Below are 18353 nucleotides of genomic sequence, written 5' to 3'. Positions count from 1 at the left end.
AAGTTTTTGCAACTTATTAGGTGACAGGGACAGAATAACAAAATATAACTTTTACTCTAGATATATTTAGATCATCTAAATATCAACTAGCTGAAACTAAGTATCCAAAACTCAAACAAAATATATGAGAAAGAAAACAAAAAATCAACCAAAGATTCAATGAAAAAGATTTCATAAGTCCAAACCTTATAGTGGTGATATTGCCCGAGTCAGACTTTAACAATTATGCACCTCATAGACAACATTTCATTTTTCGTTGACGAAAAAATCTTTTAACTTAGTAGCAATACAAGTCTTCACATAGTATTAGCAATCAACTCCAATTCTCAAAAAGCAATATTATAATGAAGATACAAGATAGAAAAAGAAATATACTACATAACAAATGTTTGACAATTAGTGTTAAAACCTTAACATCCAGGAATGTAACAGTACATTTTAAAAATCCACAAATACAATCAAATGTCAATGACTATAATACACAGAGGTAGCCTTCGAAAGGATGATCCTTCAAAAACAACTTAAATATGCAATGGAATCATCACTAGAACCGGAGCTATAATATTCCATCACACGTTACAATATTGTCAAATTAGGATACATTAAAAAATAATGAAAAGTTAAAAAAAGAATAAGAAGCAAGATTCCACATAATAGTAGAATGAACGAAGAGGATGCAATCGGAACAATGAGACAAACAAAAGCGCCCAAAAGAGAACACCATTAAACACAATCATGATAAAAGGATCTTGCAGCAACTGGAAGTAAAATGCAAAAATTGGAAACAAAGGAAAGCAAAATCTTTTGCGAAATATCAAGATACTCTACATCAAGCACGCTTCAAAACAATTGTGAGGAATCCAAATGTGTAGACCCTCTTCATTCTCAAGCCCATTAATCTCACTATAAAATATATATGCTCGTACAAATAACAAATACAAATGCACTCCTGCTTCTTTTTAGAAGCACAGCTTGAGGGTTCAAAGAGGCATCAAACTTCTGGAACCTAATAGGTGTTGATGATTGATTTGACCTTCCATTGTCTTACACTTCTGAAAAGTCGTTCGCAGTGAACCAGTTACAAGACTAGTTAGATTTCCAAACAAGCTGACGCGGACAACAGTCGAATGCCTCGGGAAATCTGTTGACTTCCTACACAAACCAAATTGGCAGACCTGATTGGTTGCTTCCTACATCTGTGAGGCTCTATGTAATCAGCCAACTCGTGACTGCTGGTATCCCCAACTCAGACGTTGAGAAAACAGATGCAACTATGATGACACTAATGCAAGATGATATTGAATCTACAGACTTTGGATGACATAAATTGCAGCAAAACGCATGAACTATTACCACACGAATTCCCATTGATACTCTGACCTGATTGCCTCCATCTCTCCTTGTCATATACCATTTCTCCTATTTCCTACCTCTAAAGAAATGCTGCACCAAAGCTCACAAGCAATGCAAGACTAAGAACCAACATCAAGATAACTACTGGAACTTATCGAGAGGTCTATTATTTACCAGCTGACCCAATACCACTTTTGAAGTTCAAATTGAACCACTTCTTCGACTGTTTGGCTTTGTCAGCACTTGATTCCTCAGTGGTAGGAGATTCGCTCTCATCTGCACTTACAGTGGAGTCTTCCCCAACGGCCTTGCCATTGCTGGTGCTGCTCACCTTCTTGGGGGCCGTCGGTACGGACGTGAAGGATTCTTGGATCTTTTCACGAGCTTTGAGCAAATCATCCACCTGTAACCCAAGGAGAAACAGGTTATCATCGCTTCTCCACCAAAGCAAGTCAGTTTGTCATAGTTTCGGAATCTTAAAAAACTTGTCTGTATGAGTTAGAATTATACCGCTTGTTTCTCTTGTGTATACTTGTTTGTAACAGCTTGAAAACGAGCCAATACCTGCACAAAAAAAATTATGCCCGTGCACAGGCTGTGAGATAAGTTATGATCATCCAAGCCAAACAGAAAGAACACGAAGAAAACTGGCAACCACGACGAAAGAAGGCGGTAGCAGCAGACATGAAAACACATCGTTCTAAACAAACATTATAATTACGCTTTCAAAAATAAATTCCAAATCAACTTACATCCCGATACTCTTTCTCAAACTGTCTTAGCTCGTTGCGTTTTGACAGTATCTGAGCTTCAACTTCCTTCAACTTGACTGCAGTTTCCAAGTATGCCTCAGCACAGATGGCCTCGATTGTGTAGCTGGCGCTTTTAAAGAAATTATCACCTTCAAAGGAGCAATAGCACTCGTCAGACTCAAAAATTGCTAAAATCACATAATAAGGTAAAACAAATAATGTGCCCTCCGAAAGAACGTGCCAAAATAGAAACTTAGTATTTCGAAAGCAAACATATCTGATACCGGGAGATCAGAGCATTACTCACCATACACAGCAAAAATGTGAGTGCCTGCCTTCAATTCTGACATTTCACAGGGTTGCAGACCTTCCAACCTCTTGAAAAAAACAGCATCTGGATCTCTTGATATTGCAAGCTGCATTCGCGCATGAAAAAGAGGTCAAGTACGGGCATATGAATAACAAAGAATGAAACCAATATTATACGAAGTAAAGGAGAATAAATGTAATTGCAATAAGTTACATGCATCGATTTCTTTAAACTATTCAGAGAGAGCGCGTTCGGTCGAGCACGGGGACATATAGCAAGGTGGAAGATTCAGAGGAATACCAAAAACTGAGGAGACTACACAAACTCCACCTTAATCAACAGAAGAAACACTAACCACTGTTGCAAACTACAGTTTAACTAAGCTTCAGAGGTGGACTGACTGTTAAAGGACAACTTTTAAAATTTCTTTAAAGATGTTCAAAATTACCAAAAATGAAGAAGTTGCCTGAATGACAAATAAAATCGATACAACAACTTGGCACTCGTTCAACCACTATATAACTTGAATAACTGATTGCAGCACAGCAAAGAATGCAGCAACTTACCGCATTGACTGTTGGGTCCAACCGATAAACTTGAAAATGTAAGAAATACATGCCGGCAGAAGTGACCTTTCCTGTCTTCACACTGTCTTCCTGAGCATGTTTTTTTAAGAGAGATAGTAAGAATATTGCGGCTTCATTCAATAGATTCGTCAAACGCAAAATCAATGTTCAATAACTTTTGAATAGTACATAGCATTGAGGTCTTAACCAACAAGACAAAATTAAAAAAAAGAAGAACAATAACAGTTCAATACGATCTTGCATGCTAAAGAATAAGCTGAGCGCAATCAAGAATCACTTGGAAGCGCAAAAGTATATAGCTGCTCTTACTGCGTTACTCTAATGAACGCATGAAATAATTGCCCATCACCTAAAACTCTTATATTTGCATCAAGACTGTCCTCAATTACCTGTAGCGCCAAACCTAATCCACCATTCTCTTCTTGCTCAAAGTATAATAACTGCAAAGACAGATACAGAACTACGTGAATGGTCGACTTTTTGTTATTATCCTTGGAAAAGACATAAGCAAGTATTAAAAGGTCACCACCTTCGTAGAAGAAATTTCATTAGAAGTTTGTTGAGTTCTGTAATATGCATACTTTGAACTTGCTCTGTACGTTTGAGACCACCCGTATCACAACACCTGCTTCTGCTTGTGCTTCAGAGATTGTAATACCAAAAAAGTTAGCCCCCTGCTTTTCAACCTGAAACAACCAGAAAATATACTTAACAAGACGGGAACCAAAGGAAAAAAAATATAAAAATAAAGAGATATTCACAAAAAAGAGAAAAAATATGAAAAACAAAAAGAAGAAGAAGATAAAAATTCTGTTCATGCAAAGTGTCACTCCGGAAACCCAACTAATCGATAAAGATACTGTATTGCTTCAACTAAGGGTGTAATCCAACCAACAATCCAAACCGCAACCACGGTTCAGAAAGTAATCCACGTAATATTCAGAAACTGGTGCTCCATTCAGCACGACACGAATTCTCAATAAGAAGTCTAGACTTAGAAAGCCAAATTTGGCTCACCTTATCATTCACAGGTCGTCCCAAGGGAAGCGGTCTTATTGTTACGGTACCGTTGAGAGCATCTTCCAGAACAGTGGCTGAGACAGTTGTTTTGATAGGAACACCCAACTTGCTGCTAGGAAAATGTAGCATGTCATCTCGAATGGCACTTCATACAGTATATAACACAAGACAGCGCTCATATTCAATCGTGTTCTGTAGGTGCGAGAAAGTTATACAAAGACGTGCAAAATGTTGTCAGAGGGGGGAAAGGAACAGTCCAGAAGGCATGACATTCAAGAGTAGAAGCCATACCTGAACAGCGCAGCAAACATAGTATTCACAGTCCCAAGGTTCGAAAGGTCCAGCTCCATGTCTAATCCCTCTAAATCAACAGCCTGAAACCATGCAAGAATTCCCAGGTTCATGAAGATTCATCGTCATTCGAATTTCAACTTTAAAATTCTTTGACCAAGGAAACCCTGAACTAATGGCACGTCAAACCACAAAAAAGTCATAATCTATGAACTTTGAAAACACAGAGAGTCCACCGCTAAAACATTGCGACCTTTGAAACTTAATTGGTGAAAAAACTATCATATAGTTGCATTTCAAGTGAGATACGGAAGACAAGTAGGACCAGATAGCGATACGTTAGATGATTATAACTACATTCTGAATGTATATACACAGAAGATAGTGACACCATCATCTGAATTTGAGGAGAAAACACATACATTAAATCCCGCAGAATCATACTGCCTCCGCTTCTCAGGATCTGATAGGATGCCATATGAATAAGCGACTTCCTTAAACTTTTCTGCAGCCTCTGGATTGCCTGTATTTTTGTCTGGATGATATCTGGTTTAAGCAACAATCACCGTGAAATAAATTTTCCAATTGTTTGGAAGCGCATCTTATGGAGGTCAACCCCAGCCGCAAAAATCAGAGTAAACCCGTGCAGTCCTCTACAGGAAACATGTAAAACCTACTGCAAGAAACTCGCACCGCCTTAATAATTCCAACTCCAAGTAATGAATCACATAAATGATGCTCTTGAATCTGGAGCCCTAGCTCATTTGCGATAAAAAGCATCAATCTCTGCACTGAACGCGGACAAACTCGATCGCTACTCACTAAAGAAAACCATGAATCACTTTTAATATACAGGGTTCCAGCTCCGATTGAAAGACAAACAAAGCATTTCTTCACTTGGTCCGACTAGGCTGCCTAACATTACTAGCATTGATAATGACTCAGTAAACCATGTTTTCAGCTCCAAGCCTCATACTTGGAAGGACATCCATCCTTCAAGGTAAGCCATTGCTCGAAAACAAATAAACACGAAAAAAAACAAACAAATATTAAATGGAGGGAGGCATGTTCCTAAATTTAAAATCTGGGATGTAATATTGTTTTTAAATGTTGCTGGGCAGCACTGTGTGACAACAATGCAGCAGACAGCGGAAACTCTAACAGGACTCAAAAATAATTTGTATCATCCCGACATGATGTTTAGGTCATAAAATTAATAATTGAACTTCTAGGGAAAGGGGAAGAGTGCACCACTTCATGCCAATTTCTTCTTCTCAAGGCTATAGTTTAGAATTTTATTAAGATAACGTTCATAATCCTCTAGCTAAAGATGAGCAAGCATCAAATCAAGAACACGTCCACTAAGGTTACATGGACACTCACTTCAACGCCAGCTTCCTGTACGTGCTCTTGATTTGTTGATCTGTTGCATCACGCGGCAAACCAAGGACCTCGTAAGGATCCCGACGCCCGGCATTAGGGCGGGAGACGACAGTATTCGTATCCTGGCCCCCAGCATCAGCCATGTCGTCCCACTCTCGCACTGATGCCTTTCACGTGTTCGTTGAACTCAATCCGAATCCGCAACGTATGATTTGATCGTCTCAATCACAGCTTATAATTTTGTACAGAACCATAAGTGTACCACCGTAATCATCTAAAGCGACCAGGAGGCTCTTCGTCGCACACTAGCTGTCCAACCGATCACTCTCACTTCATCTCACCAACAAAACACATGAAATCCCGCCTTCCCGTCTAATATCTCCTCACGACGTGCCTCGCAAACCAATGCGATTCGTCTTCAAACATCTGTATCCCAATATCGCATTCCTTCGCAACAGGAACTAAGCTGTTTGAATCCCCGGAATCACCTTATCACGTAACGCCCCTCGCCACACATCAGGTTCTGGGAGACCGCCTCCTCGTCAAAAAGTCGATGCTATCTCGAAGAGCCAACAGGTTGAAGACGCATTCAAGAACCTCGACAACCTAGCTTCAGCAAGCGAGAAGCCAACCTGCTCGCAGCAGATCGTTACGGATCACCAAGTCCTGGATACAATACCACGCAGGCATTACAAATTTCAAATCGCACAAAGACAAAAAAGATAAAAGATAAAAGAAAAAAAGCAACAATAATCACACAAAATGAATCGGCATCCGAATCACACCACGAACAAAACCTCATCAACGAACGTCACACAAAAATGGCCTGCTCTACACACACACACACGACACACACACATCGACACAAATCATCTCCTCATCCTCTCCCAACACAAGTTTCCACTAAGTCAAATACCTTAAACACTAAACAATTTTCTCACAAACACCAGCCGCATCACTGAACACCTAATTACAACTCTCAAGACCTAAATCTCTCGACGACAGAGTGGTCCAGCTTGAAACAAAGCACAACAAAAGCAAGAACGCGTAAACCGTACACTCAAGTAGGCATGGCCGAGGTTGGCTGTGCCTGCATCGATGACGACGCAAACAAGTTTGAGAAAATGAGCCCCTGGAATTGAACAGCTAGCAGATGATCGAATGAGCTCTTATGATTGCTGGACGAGGAAGACGGCAAGAGCAGCAGCACTCCAGGGGCAGTACATTAGTTGAGCGATGGCGGGCCCAAGTCTGCTTCTCACTGCAACAACGTCCGAAGCTCTGGACCCTTCGCTGCTCATGTCGTAGGAGATGCTAGCGGACGACAATTCTGGACGCAACTGACGTCGTCTCTGCTCGTCCACAACCTGTTCCGCGCAGAATCTGCGTCTCCCACCCCGACTTGACCTGGTGGCCATGTGGATTTCGAATTGTGCGTGTGACTATTAGGTGGCTTGGGTTTCCAGTTAAAATTGCCATCTGACGAGTTCCTTGCGACCCGTCATTAAGGAAATTTTTGTCGTAACTGTGGCTATGGTTTCGAAAAGAATGGCAGCCTCGGTAGCTGGATATCCTGAAGGCTCAAAAGATAAGATATATCCGTTATTTCTTTAGGGGTACAATCTCTTTCAAATCCGAACGAAGTGTCTGATGGCTTTCCAACCATCGATCCCACCTTATGCTTGGAATGCATCTCACTTGAATATGCAGGTTAAGGTATTGTTCGTAGTTTCAAATTGGAGGAATTTGATAGCTGTCGTGAGATCCCATCTGGGGCTGAATTGGGTGTACAATTGGCCTAGTCTTATCTGGACATTTAATAATTTGTGTGCAAGTGCTTCTTCCGAGACTTGCGGCTGGTTTGTTGTTCGATCTCGTTTCCTCGCATTTGTGCTCAGTGTAGATCAGGGTTTGTGTGAAGGGTTGGGAATTTGAAGCGGACGTGCTAGCTTGGGTCGATTGGTTGAGTGAATAGGGGTGTTGTTGAGGGTGTTGATGTGTTGGTCACCACCAGTTGCGCAGAGTGGCTTAGGGTTAGCCAACATTCTGGCTCAGGTCGTCATGCTTTCAGAGAAAGATATTCGTGGTGTGCTTTCGGTTGAGATCATGGAGCTTGTGCTGTCTTTTCTGCTGCCGACCGAGTTGTGCACATTTCTGTGCACTTGCAAGAGATGGAACGGACCGATCGGCGAGCCGAGCTTTCGTGAGGCTTGCATTCGAAGTTGGAGTAATCAATTATATTTTGTTTACGATGTGCGGTTTTGATCCCTAGTTTAGCATGTCTGGCTACTCCCACTTGACGTGTGCTTTCTCAAACTGGATGCAAGGAGCTGGTATTCAATTGAAGTTGTCTCTCGCGTGTAGAAGGATCTCTTCTGTACATCTTGGCTATGGACGACGGTATTTTTCTGCAGTCTCCCTCAAGATTACGCCACATGGACTCGATTACCCTTTGGCCTTTTTCGACCCAATTTCGACAATAAGGACACTGCTAGCTTCACATCATCTTTGAGTTTTTTGCCGATATAGCCACTTCTATGTAAGAAGTCACTCGCAGGTTCTAGGTATCTTTCGTGACGAGGTCACGAAGTCCTCAGTTTTGAGTGTACCTGCACTAATTATTTTCTAATGAATGGCGGGGATTAGAATAGCTATTTTATGAGCTTGAGAAGATGATTCCAGTTCCAACCGCTGACTGACACAGCTGCCAAATATCATGGTGCAGTGGATAAGGCATTAGTTTTTCCAAGCTACGACTGTCAGAAAAATGCGTGGGTCCATGACTGGCGGATTAATCTGCCCTGGGTTCTCTTGCTCGTTGTGGAGGACGAAGACTGTGTGATCGGGCAGGCAGCTAGATTTGATGTATGGGATGATTGATGTCTGGACAATAAAAAGGGCTTGAAGGCAGTACTGATAGCTCAGATAATAAGATCTCAGCTTCAGCTACTGTTTAGTGAGCAGGTCTCCCAGTTTCATCTTCCTAATGAAGGTTCTTGTTTCGACCGCACTGGCTTCTGCAACTCTCTTATTTATGTCAAATCTAGCAGGAAAGTTGACCGCGCATGATGGTCAGAGAGCAAATCTTTTGACACGACCCAGCTGTCAAGATCTCAATGAGAGCTTACTATCTCGTTGAAAGGCCATAAAGCTGAGTTTAAGTATTTCATTTTCAAAGGGCCGAGTCGCAAGCAGTTCATTAGGATGATACTGGGAGTTACGCGGACTTTGCAGTAATATTGCGATCGTCGTGGATTTTACATCGTGAAAATCCAGTTTGCAGGTAATTTGTATCAATTGTTTTATGTGTTGGCACATCCGTGTGACTGGATCTTTGACGCACATGATAGGGCGATCCAATCTGCACTAATATCTCTGATCTAGACGTTGTAATAACTTCATACTCTGCATCTCAAATTACAATTTTCGAACTGCAATTTGGAGCTGTCAGGTTTAGTAGAGAAGTCCACAATTGAGTTTCAACACATGAAATGTGGCACTGATTTCTAAATACCCTCACTAGTGAGAATGCCGCAATTAAGAATAGCTGGTATAGTTAAACCCGTAATTTTCAGCAGACTGGACAACTTAAGGTGTTCTCTCACAGCTGGGATTTACCAGTGAGTTCGATTTCTCTCATTCGACCGCTGCTCCGGACTTATCTGAGTGTTATCAAGTTGCTTGTTTCACGTCCTGCTAGCCAGCACATCAATGTTCGGCTGTGGTTTTTTTGATGTTTTTGATTGATATTCTAACTAATGTCGGAGATGTGGTAAATGCAAGCACCTCCCTGATGTGGGAATTTTAACTCACTGCATAATTGACGAAATTGCAGGATCACAAAGGTGGTGCGGATGGAAAGATCCATACAGTGGGAATGAATCTGAGATGCACAATGCGAACTTGCAGCATGAGAAGTGGGACGAGAAAACAATCATGCTGCATAAGTTTAACAAAGAAAGTAGGTCCTCCATGTTACTGAACACCCTGCTCTGCAAAGGCATGCACCCAAGATCTGAGACAGTGAGAGCCCACAGACTCACATCGCACCTGGAGGGGTGAAAGGTTTATTTTGCTACACGGTCGTGCGTGCATTAATACGAATATTCTAATAAAAGTCGCATTGAAGGCTGATCGCATCACAAAAAGCCGATGAACAGGAAAAAGATCCAGTGCTGCCGCTTTTAGCAAGAAACCATTCAAGTGGACTGAACGAAACTCGGAGGGAGTCGTGGATCTATATTCACACGAGCCGGCAATTTCTGAGCCCTAAAGTGCTGTTCTTAAATAGAGGATAAAGAAAATGCGTCTTTTGCAGCAGGGTAGCGATAAACCGAGGGAAGATCAAAACCATGCCACGGTCTGAAAATCCCATGTCATGGCGAAAAGAGGACCTCCAGTAGGCTTACCGGGGTCGTCCGACGGTTGAACCCAGTACGCTCTGTCTACATCCATGGACGCCATCCCAGTAGAAGCCCAGTCTAGATGATCTTTCGCCCTGCCTTGAAAATACTGGAAGTAAAACATGTTTGTCATGTTTTAGGCTAACTTGAAGCCATTTTTACTAACCTTGCACGGCGTGACTTTCTCGTAATGGATCCTCCCAGCCACATGGTTGCTTCAGAAAGTAGGGATGTTCCTGCTACTTTTTGTTGCTCTCATTCCCAACAGCCCTAAATTATCCGTAGTAACCATAGACAAGGAATCCGGTGAATGGATGTTCGTCGGAATCCCTCGCGTTGCGAACCACGAGTGCCGCTATTCGTGCCCTTCTTCATCGGGCGGCTGGAACTCGCACGGGTGCACATTCGGCGGCCGATCTTCAGCCCTGCAGTGACGCAGGTTGCGGAGCCCGACCGACGGAAGAATGCATCAGATGCACAACGGTCGATGCGCCGGATGTAAAATATAAAGCCAATAATTCTGTACATTTGGAGAAGTAGATAATTAAACAGGGAGACACAATCGTAGCTGATCCGCGTGCATACATATTTCAAGCTTGTGTCACCACTTGGTGCCTCCATTATTTGTTTATTTATTTATCGTTTCCCCACTCGTTACATGAGTTTCAGGCAAGGGTGGAAAGTATAGTTCACCACGTACTAATAATGAAGCAATTTTCTCAAGGCTGCTTTACAGTGGGTACTATGCATTCTGAAGTTCACTGAGCGGTTGGCGAGTCTAAACCTTTTCATAACACCACGATGCTCGACGGAAAATAACAAAGTTGTAGCCAGTTCATGCTGCAAAGAGAGTATAAAATTTTGGAGTAAAACTGAGCCTCAAGTTCTGGTGCAATTGTTGATAATGTTGTTGTCGGCCACGGTCTTCTGGATTTTCCAGTTCTCTACCGTCATCCAAATGCCTTCAAATAGTGACTGATGATGTCAACAAACGAGTACTTCCTGATGAAGCACAGTTCCAATCGTTCCAACATGAAGAACTAATGGTTACCCAAAATCATGCCACATGCGTTACTCAATATCATGTCACACACTTATCCGTATCATGCTTCGTGCTGCCACTTCCACAGTCAAGCCTGACACTATTGACATGTTGACAAAAAAAACCAATTACAAGCTATTCAATTCTTGGAGTACAATCTAGTCGTAGCTGGTTCATGAACAAATAATTAATAGAAGAGCTCCTTACGATTTGACTTCAATGACTCAAATAGATCGTCATTGTTCGCAAATGAATTGCAACTTGAGATTAAAAGATGTGACCATCACGTCCTGACAAGTAAAACTCATATATTCTTTTGTCGGCAATAACCAGGGGAACAAATACTTGCAAAATCGTAAGATTGTGGTGGGTAGCTTCCGTTCTAGGTCGGGAGTCGCGGCTAAGATTAGTTCGACCACAACCTCCATTACGGGGAGAATAGGCAGGCGCTGCATGCTGCCCAAGGTCTTATGTAGTCCGACTGCTGATTAGAGCCAATTTATGTGTAAAACATTGCGCGAAACATGTCACCTAATATGGCTGGTAAGCTCTGCAACTCTGCAGCCATCTCTAAATTTTAACAAGAAACATCTTAAGAGGAGCTAATAATAATCGTAGAATGTCAATGTGCTCTTATTTTGCATAATGTCTACAATTTCGTCCTAGGGTACATATTATTGGCGACTGCGCAGTCAGCTAAACCACGCCAACTAAATCAATCCAGGCGGCAGATTTTTATCAGCACTGCTCGGCCGGATGCAGCCTAAAAACCCATACACAAACATCGAAAACACCCAGCTTGTGAGTGACATCAGTATAAGCACAGCACGGATTCCTTCCAACTGCGTGAACAAGCTCAATTTCTACCTAGTTCTAAAAGACTGACAAACGAAGCCCATCGACTACGCGCCAAGAAGCTAGCATTTGACATTGCGACCCTCCCTGTGGTCCTACGCGGCCTGCCGATCTGCCACAGGCACAGCGCGGATCGTAGGAGCCATCATTTTCAATCAAATCCCTTCTCCGTGCAGACTGGCAAGACTGATTCGTCACCTATATTGGGCGCCCTCCCAGGTCTGCCCGAATTGCCAACCGTGACCAACTGCATTGTGGGTAGTCACCTTGCGCCGATCACCCGTCGTGATCTGGAAGGAAAGCGGCCCCTCCATCTTTTTTTGCACAGTCCAAAATGCACCCCAGTTCCGGTACATGTCACACCAATCAGAAGTAGGGCACTTGATCTTCACAGCTACCACATCACCTGCGCCAGCTACGTTGTGGATGAGGATCATCAGAAACCAAGGGTTCCCTCCCATCGTGAATCGAATTCCACCTTGCTTCGCACACCTGACCCTCCTGTAGTAGATTGGAACAACACCTCCCTCGCGTTTTGCAAGGGCCGTGAAAGCGGGCATTGGCAAGTCAAAGTGATGCTGAGGAGGATCGCACCATCCTCCCTCAGAGCCTGGAGGGCACAAGTTAGTAGCGGTGATGGTGATCCTTCGACCCACCTTCCAGCACCAATTTCTCTGGAGTAAATTCTTTGGAGTTTCGTGCACTGGAGCGCATTGGAGCTGATAACACGCCCCACATGCTGCTCCGCCGTTAAACAAAGGAGTGCTCAGAGCCGCAGTCATGAACCCGTACCCCAGTGACACTGTGTTCTGGTATCCGCAAGCGCCTCCCTGGGTTCCTCCACCGTTAGGCGAGCCGTAGTAGGTGATTCGGCCACTCGACCACCCTCTCGGTGGCGCACCAAGCACAGCAGGCGCAAACAGAACCAACTGAACGAGCAGGAACACCGCGAGCTTCATACAGGATGCAGCACTCATCTTCCTGTTGCTCGAACTGCAATTGAACATTGCCAACATCATGAAGAAGGCTGGAACAAGTACATACTCTTCCAGACCTTTCAAAGGAGGCTACAGCAATGATACCACCTTACAAGGCACGCAGCCTCTCTTATATCGACGCCTCACGCCAGCCAAAACTGCAATCTCGGCAACTACCACTCCGGATTCGGGGCGGTGCACCCGCTTCGCGTCACCAGTGGAGCGTCAACGAGCCTGCCGATGGCCCGAAATTTGCGTTACGATGTGGCCTTCTCGTATCACGGAGCTCTGAGGAGACTTCGGAATATTTGTCCGCAATTGCGAGTTCCGCCGCCTCCGTGACTCGAAAGTACAACCACAGCGGTCCTTTAGTACCATGCGGTAAGTTAGTAGGTAGATCTGTCCACGAGTTCATTAGTAGTTTCCTTTCACCTCACTTCCCTCATCGAATTTGCGAATTTAGCTGCCGTTGATTGTGAAGCTGTGGTAGTGCAGTCGATTTTCTGTTTGCATGATCGCACACACGCAACTGTTGGCGCTGTCGTCACGGGCATGAAATGAGGGAATTGTCCCTCAAGCGCCCACGTTTCCTTCTGAAATTTAATGAAAGCATGTTAAGGGGTTGACCTTGTCCATGGCACAGATCCGAACTGGAGTCAAAGCGGCCTCCCTTCGTTCGTCGTTGCGATCTCGCGGTTTGTCTAGATCGCGGCCTTTCCCCCGAGCGCTCACCGTCACGGCGACGACGACGACGCGGGGCCTTCCACGACCACGACCTCACGTTGCGGGTCGGAACTGGGTCCCCGCGTTGTGAACATATTAATAATTATTGTTTTACATCAATCGAAACCAAAACAGCACGAGCTAAACCCAATCTTTATTACATGAAGAATGTCTATACAAATGACAGATCTCCCTCAAACTTTCTTACTCTATCCCTTTTACACAAGGAGAAGTTATTCTTTTACTAGTTACATACTAGTTACTAAAATAATAATAATAATAATGATGGGTGGTGGTGGTGTTTGAAGCAAGACAAGTTTTCAGTGTCTTTAGGAATTTGGGTATTAAATATCAATATCATGTATAGATCTCGTCATTGACAATGCAAGGTATCTTAAAGTCGATTTCACTTTTTGAAAGAAAATGTTGATTATTTAATTTGTTTAAAAAAAATATAGTAAAATCAAAAAACAAAAATGGTTTTATAATATTATAGACTAGAATTCATCATGTATTTTCCAAAAGCCTTTATTTTATTTTAAAAATTAGCTTAAGTACTTATCATTGCATAAATTAAATTACCAACTATTTTTTTATATAGAACATTCTTCATTGTTTTAGCTTCTTTAAGGATATATATATATATATATATATATATTATGTCTCTTGAAATCTACTTAATAAACCTTTAAATATTCAATTGCAATAAATAAAAGAAATTTATTGATTGACTTTATTTTATTTATTATATATATATATATATATATATATATCTATTACTTCTACATATAATATAGAAATAAACTCTTTTTTTGTAAAATTATATTAAATCATTAGCAATCTATTAAATTTTGACAATCTAAAAATGTATCTAAGTTATTTAATATTTCTTAACTATTTTTTATAATAATTTTTAGAAAAAAATTATTTTTAAGTTTTAAATTTATAATATTATAATTTTATATAATTAAGAAATTAGTTAGAAGGTTGTAATTTTAGTAAAAAAAAGTAGAAGAATAGAAAGAAAACATATGGATTGAAAATAGAAGATTGTTTGTAAATGCAAGCCTATATGATGGATGGAAGGCTAGAATAATGAAGATATCAAGGACATGAATCACAATAAATAAAACCTCAATACTTTCTTGTGTCACTTGGAAAAAATAAATATTCACTCAAAATTAATATAGTATTGAAATTAAAATGACTATTGCCAAAGATAAGAAGACTAGAGACTCTTAAAACAAAACTAAGATCTAAAAAGATGTTAACAAGAGTGAAGAATGTTTTACTCTTATCTCCATATATACTATCTAACTAGGAGTCATATGAGAATATTTTATAAGATCTTTGATACATATCCAAATTACAAGATACTTGTTGAATTTACAAGCTAAGTTTCACATGTGCACCACATGACAAACTTCTACCACAAGTGGCAAATATTTGTAATATATAGTCAACTTGTTGGTTAAGTTTTCAACCTACCAATCACCTACAAATACAAATATAATCAAATCTATTTACTTTTACTTCTATTTAATTCTTTTGGTTTAAATAAATATGTATGTCCATAATAAAAGACCACATTGAAAAAGATTATTGAAAAATTCTATCCATACAATAAAGACATTTTGTCAAGATCATGAATCTTGAAGAACTAAAAGATAAAGATACTCTTATATCAATCAAAAAGGTTAGATAATCACTCAAAGATGATAGAATATTAAACTAAAATGGCTATTGCCAAAGACAAGAAATCAAGAAAGTCTTAAAATAAGACTAAAGACTAGAAAGATATTGATGAGAGTGAAAAAGGCTTTTGTAATGAAATATGGATAAGATATTTGTATTGTTGACTCATAGAGATAAATAATTGGAGCCATGTTTGGGAATTTTTTAGAAGTTTCAAGAATTAGGAGTAGGTTGGTGGTTTATATGAAACCTACCATAGAACAGTCTAGGATTTAGCATGGTTATCTAAGTAGGGCTCATTATTATGAACATTTTAAAAAGTTCCAAGATAGTTGTACAAAGTATAAATAACATTGACTAGGATTATTTGGATATCTGATCAAATATAACTTTGGTTCTTTTCTTTTAGTAAAATTTGGTTTTGCACTTTTTTGTTCAATTCTATTATATTCTCTCTTGCTCTATTTTTCTTTTTATATTTTATTTTATTTAATTTTATTTGGATTTATCTTATTCTATGCTATAATAAGATATATATTACTATAGATTAAAAGGATCTTAGATCTTAGAGATAATTCAATCCCATTTCATTGATATCAAAGCAAGTGTTAGTTTATTCTTTGATAGTGTGTTAATAGCCACTCTTTAATTGTAGTTTAGTTATTTTAATCACATTAGATACTATTTTGGAGCTATCAAGCATTATTTTTAAGAGGTCAGTTGGAAGAAGAGAAGACATTGTAGTGTCAAGGACATACACTAAGAAGTTGTAGAAGATTCTAAAAGATTTTAGAGAAGCTTTGTAGTTTGTAGAAGCTACTTGAGAAGTTTTCAAGCTCATGGAAGCTGCTTGAGAAGCTTCCTAGCTTGTAGTATATATAGGAGCTGAGACTAAGGGGATCCTTAGTCTCGACAAAACACCTCTTGGAGCTCTAACTCACCTCTCTAGTGTTGTTCTTGTACTTATCTAATTAATCTAGTCCTTGCCAATTCTTCTTGAGCTTCTTGTTTAGATTTCCAGTCAGTATTCTAAATTCGTGACAGTTTGTCGAGACTACACTCATCTTTCATATCAGAGCTAGTTCCTTCTTATTAGAGTGGAGATTATCCCTCTACTTGAAGGTGCTGGTATTTTAGAGGTTGTGGATTATCCTCCTCTAAACTAATATTTCTTCTATTATAATATTTGAGTCTTATCTTTCTTGGAGAGAGTGGATTACTCCTCTTCTTGAAGGTTTTAAGATATTTTAGAGGTTGCGGAATACTCTCTTCTAAATCAATACTGCCTTCTTATACAGTCATTTCTTTCCTTCTCTTAGAATGGCCAGAGGTCAAGATATTAGTATGACTAAAAGTTCAGAGTCCAAGTTGGATGCCATTATAAATGTTCTTGCTACGTTATCACAGAGAACTATAGAGATTGAAAGAATCATTGCAAGACTTCATGATAATGGAGCATCCAAGATGGCACAATTGAGGATTCACCAACCTCAAGCTTTAGCACGAAGAGAAGTAGCTTTGCCTCTAGCTCAACAAGGACTGTTGGTCTTACAACGAAAGGAATCCCGAATTAGCCTTCCAAACAAGTTCGATGGTATATGTTCTAAGTTTTGAGGTTTTATCAATCAAATTAGATTGATAACAGCTTTATAGTCCAAACGCTATCTGACGGAGGAATCACATGTTGGATTGGTTGGAACTTTGCTCACGGAGCAAGCTCTATCATGGTTTGCTCCTTTGTTTGAAAAAGGATCATCAATTTTGAACAACTTTGAAACTTTTTTGGAGGCGTTTGTAGAAGCATTTGACAAACATGACAAGGCATGATGGGCTACAACAAAGATCCGGTCACTACAACAAGGAGCACGCTCCATGTCAGTCTATGCATTAGATTTCAAACAATTAGCGTGTGACATCAATTGAGACGAGAAAACATTGATGAGTCAATTTTATTGGGATTTGAAGGATGACGTGAAGGATTTGTTATTATGTCTTTTTAATCCACGAACGCTCAACGAAGCTATTAGCGAAGTTGTGAAGTGCGATAATTACCTATTCCAAAGTTACCAAGATCAACGCTTAAAACAACATATGGCTCAACATGCTCCAACTATGTCAGCAAGCAGCTTGAATTCACATTCAGAGATGGAAGACATACAAATTGACGTGATACGTGTCAAATTCCTAACTCTAGAAGAAAAAAAATGGCATATAGAGGAAGGACTATGCTTGTATTGTAGTGAAGAAGGCCACAAAGTTGGAAACTGTCCCAAGAAGCAAAATCGATGCATTATCAGGACTAGAGGTACATTTGTTCAAGAAAACAAGGATGGTTAGCTATAATAAGGACTGTGTGGCTGGACAATTCAATACCACAATAATAATCAAGTTCCTCTCTTTTTGCTCAGCCTGCCCATTGTTTTACCATTCCTCTATCTTTTGGCCCTCAAAAATTAAAAACCTTAGTGTTATTAGATTCATGAGCATCTGCTTGCTTTTTAGACAAAGAATTTGCTAAGCGTCAAGAAATTCTTCTAATACAAAAATCTAAACCCGTTCACGTAGAAATAATAGATGGACGACTTTTATTGTCTGGTAGTATCACATATGAATCAGAATCTATAGAGGTGACGTTTAAAGACCATAATAGTTATATTATTTTTAAAATTATTAGAATCCCATCAAACCCTGTTATTCTTTGTCTTTCTTGGTTAGAAATGTATAATCCATCCATAGATTGGAAGTTACGAAGGATGACATTTCTTGTAGAACATTCCGAGAGTAAGCCTATTAGAAGATTCCAAATCAAAAAATCCTTATTTATTGGAGCAAGAGAGTTTGTAACATCGTCCAAGGAAGGCACATCCTTTATCATTTATGTGACTCCAACTAGTTGAGAGAAGATTTTGACAGCAAGTATATCGAAGCAATATAAAGATTTCGAAGATGTATTTCAAAAGAA

At 40.2% G+C, this 18353-nt stretch overlaps 2 protein-coding genes and 1 long non-coding RNA gene across 6 annotated transcripts; 1 reads left to right on the top strand and 2 right to left on the bottom strand.

The window, feature by feature from the left end:
* Nucleotides 1-997: 997 nt before the first annotated feature.
* Nucleotides 998-6826, bottom strand: LOC112284708 (chaperone protein dnaJ 15). Of its 4 annotated transcripts, none has more exons than XM_090251896.1 (12): nt 6613-6826; nt 5697-6362; nt 4736-4859; nt 4314-4396; nt 4020-4167; nt 3584-3688; nt 3392-3442; nt 2982-3071; nt 2413-2521; nt 2106-2254; nt 1864-1917; nt 998-1756 (listed from the first exon to the last, which is right to left on the bottom strand). In XM_090251896.1, the coding sequence occupies exons 2-12, from the start codon at nt 5837-5839 to the stop codon at nt 1520-1522; spliced, it is 1293 nt and encodes a 430-aa protein (XP_090108022.1). In that variant the 5' UTR covers nt 5840-6362; nt 6613-6826; the 3' UTR covers nt 998-1519. The 4 variants fall into 4 exon arrangements, with proteins under 4 accessions (XP_090108022.1, XP_090108023.1, XP_024380577.1 ...); XM_090251897.1 differs by having other exon boundaries at nt 4020-4131; XM_024524809.3 differs by having other exon boundaries at nt 6755-6826.
* A 586-nt stretch (nt 6827-7412) lies between these two features.
* LOC149988546 (uncharacterized) lies at nt 7413-10822 on the top strand. The gene is made up of 2 exons (XR_016504172.1): nt 7413-8979; nt 9532-10822. It is a non-coding gene; the product is annotated as an uncharacterized LOC149988546 (long non-coding RNA).
* A 930-nt stretch (nt 10823-11752) lies between these two features.
* LOC112284709 (expansin-A11) lies at nt 11753-13229 on the bottom strand. Its single transcript, XM_024524813.3, has one exon. The coding sequence runs from the start codon at nt 13013-13015 to the stop codon at nt 12191-12193; it is 825 nt and encodes a 274-aa protein (XP_024380581.1). The 5' UTR covers nt 13016-13229; the 3' UTR covers nt 11753-12190.
* Between the last annotated feature and the right edge of the window lie 5124 nt (nt 13230-18353).

The sequence above is a fragment of the Physcomitrium patens genome, chromosome 7 (genome assembly GCF_059467195.1).
Source record: "Physcomitrium patens ecotype Gransden chromosome 7, ASM5946719v1, whole genome shotgun sequence".
NCBI lineage: Eukaryota > Viridiplantae > Streptophyta > Bryopsida > Funariales > Funariaceae > Physcomitrium > Physcomitrium patens.
Note: the sequence above shows the minus strand (reverse complement) of the source record. Positions and strands in the feature narration are given on the sequence as shown.

Excerpts from the sequence above, each read along its gene's own strand:
- LOC112284708 (XM_090251896.1), bottom strand. The coding sequence starts at position 5,839 with ATGGCTGATGCTGGGGGCCAGGATACGAATACTGTCGTCTCCCGCCCT. Across the intron at positions 4,397-4,735 it reads ATGATTCTGCGGGATTTAAT|GCTGTTGATTTAGAGGGATT; the intron begins GTATGTGTTTTC and ends GCATGGTTTCAG. Across the intron at positions 3,443-3,583 it reads ACGTACAGAGCAAGTTCAAA|TTATTATACTTTGAGCAAGA; the intron begins GTATGCATATTA and ends CTGTCTTTGCAG.
- LOC112284709 (XM_024524813.3), bottom strand. The coding sequence starts at position 13,015 with ATGATGTTGGCAATGTTCAATTGCAGTTCGAGCAACAGGAAGATGAGT.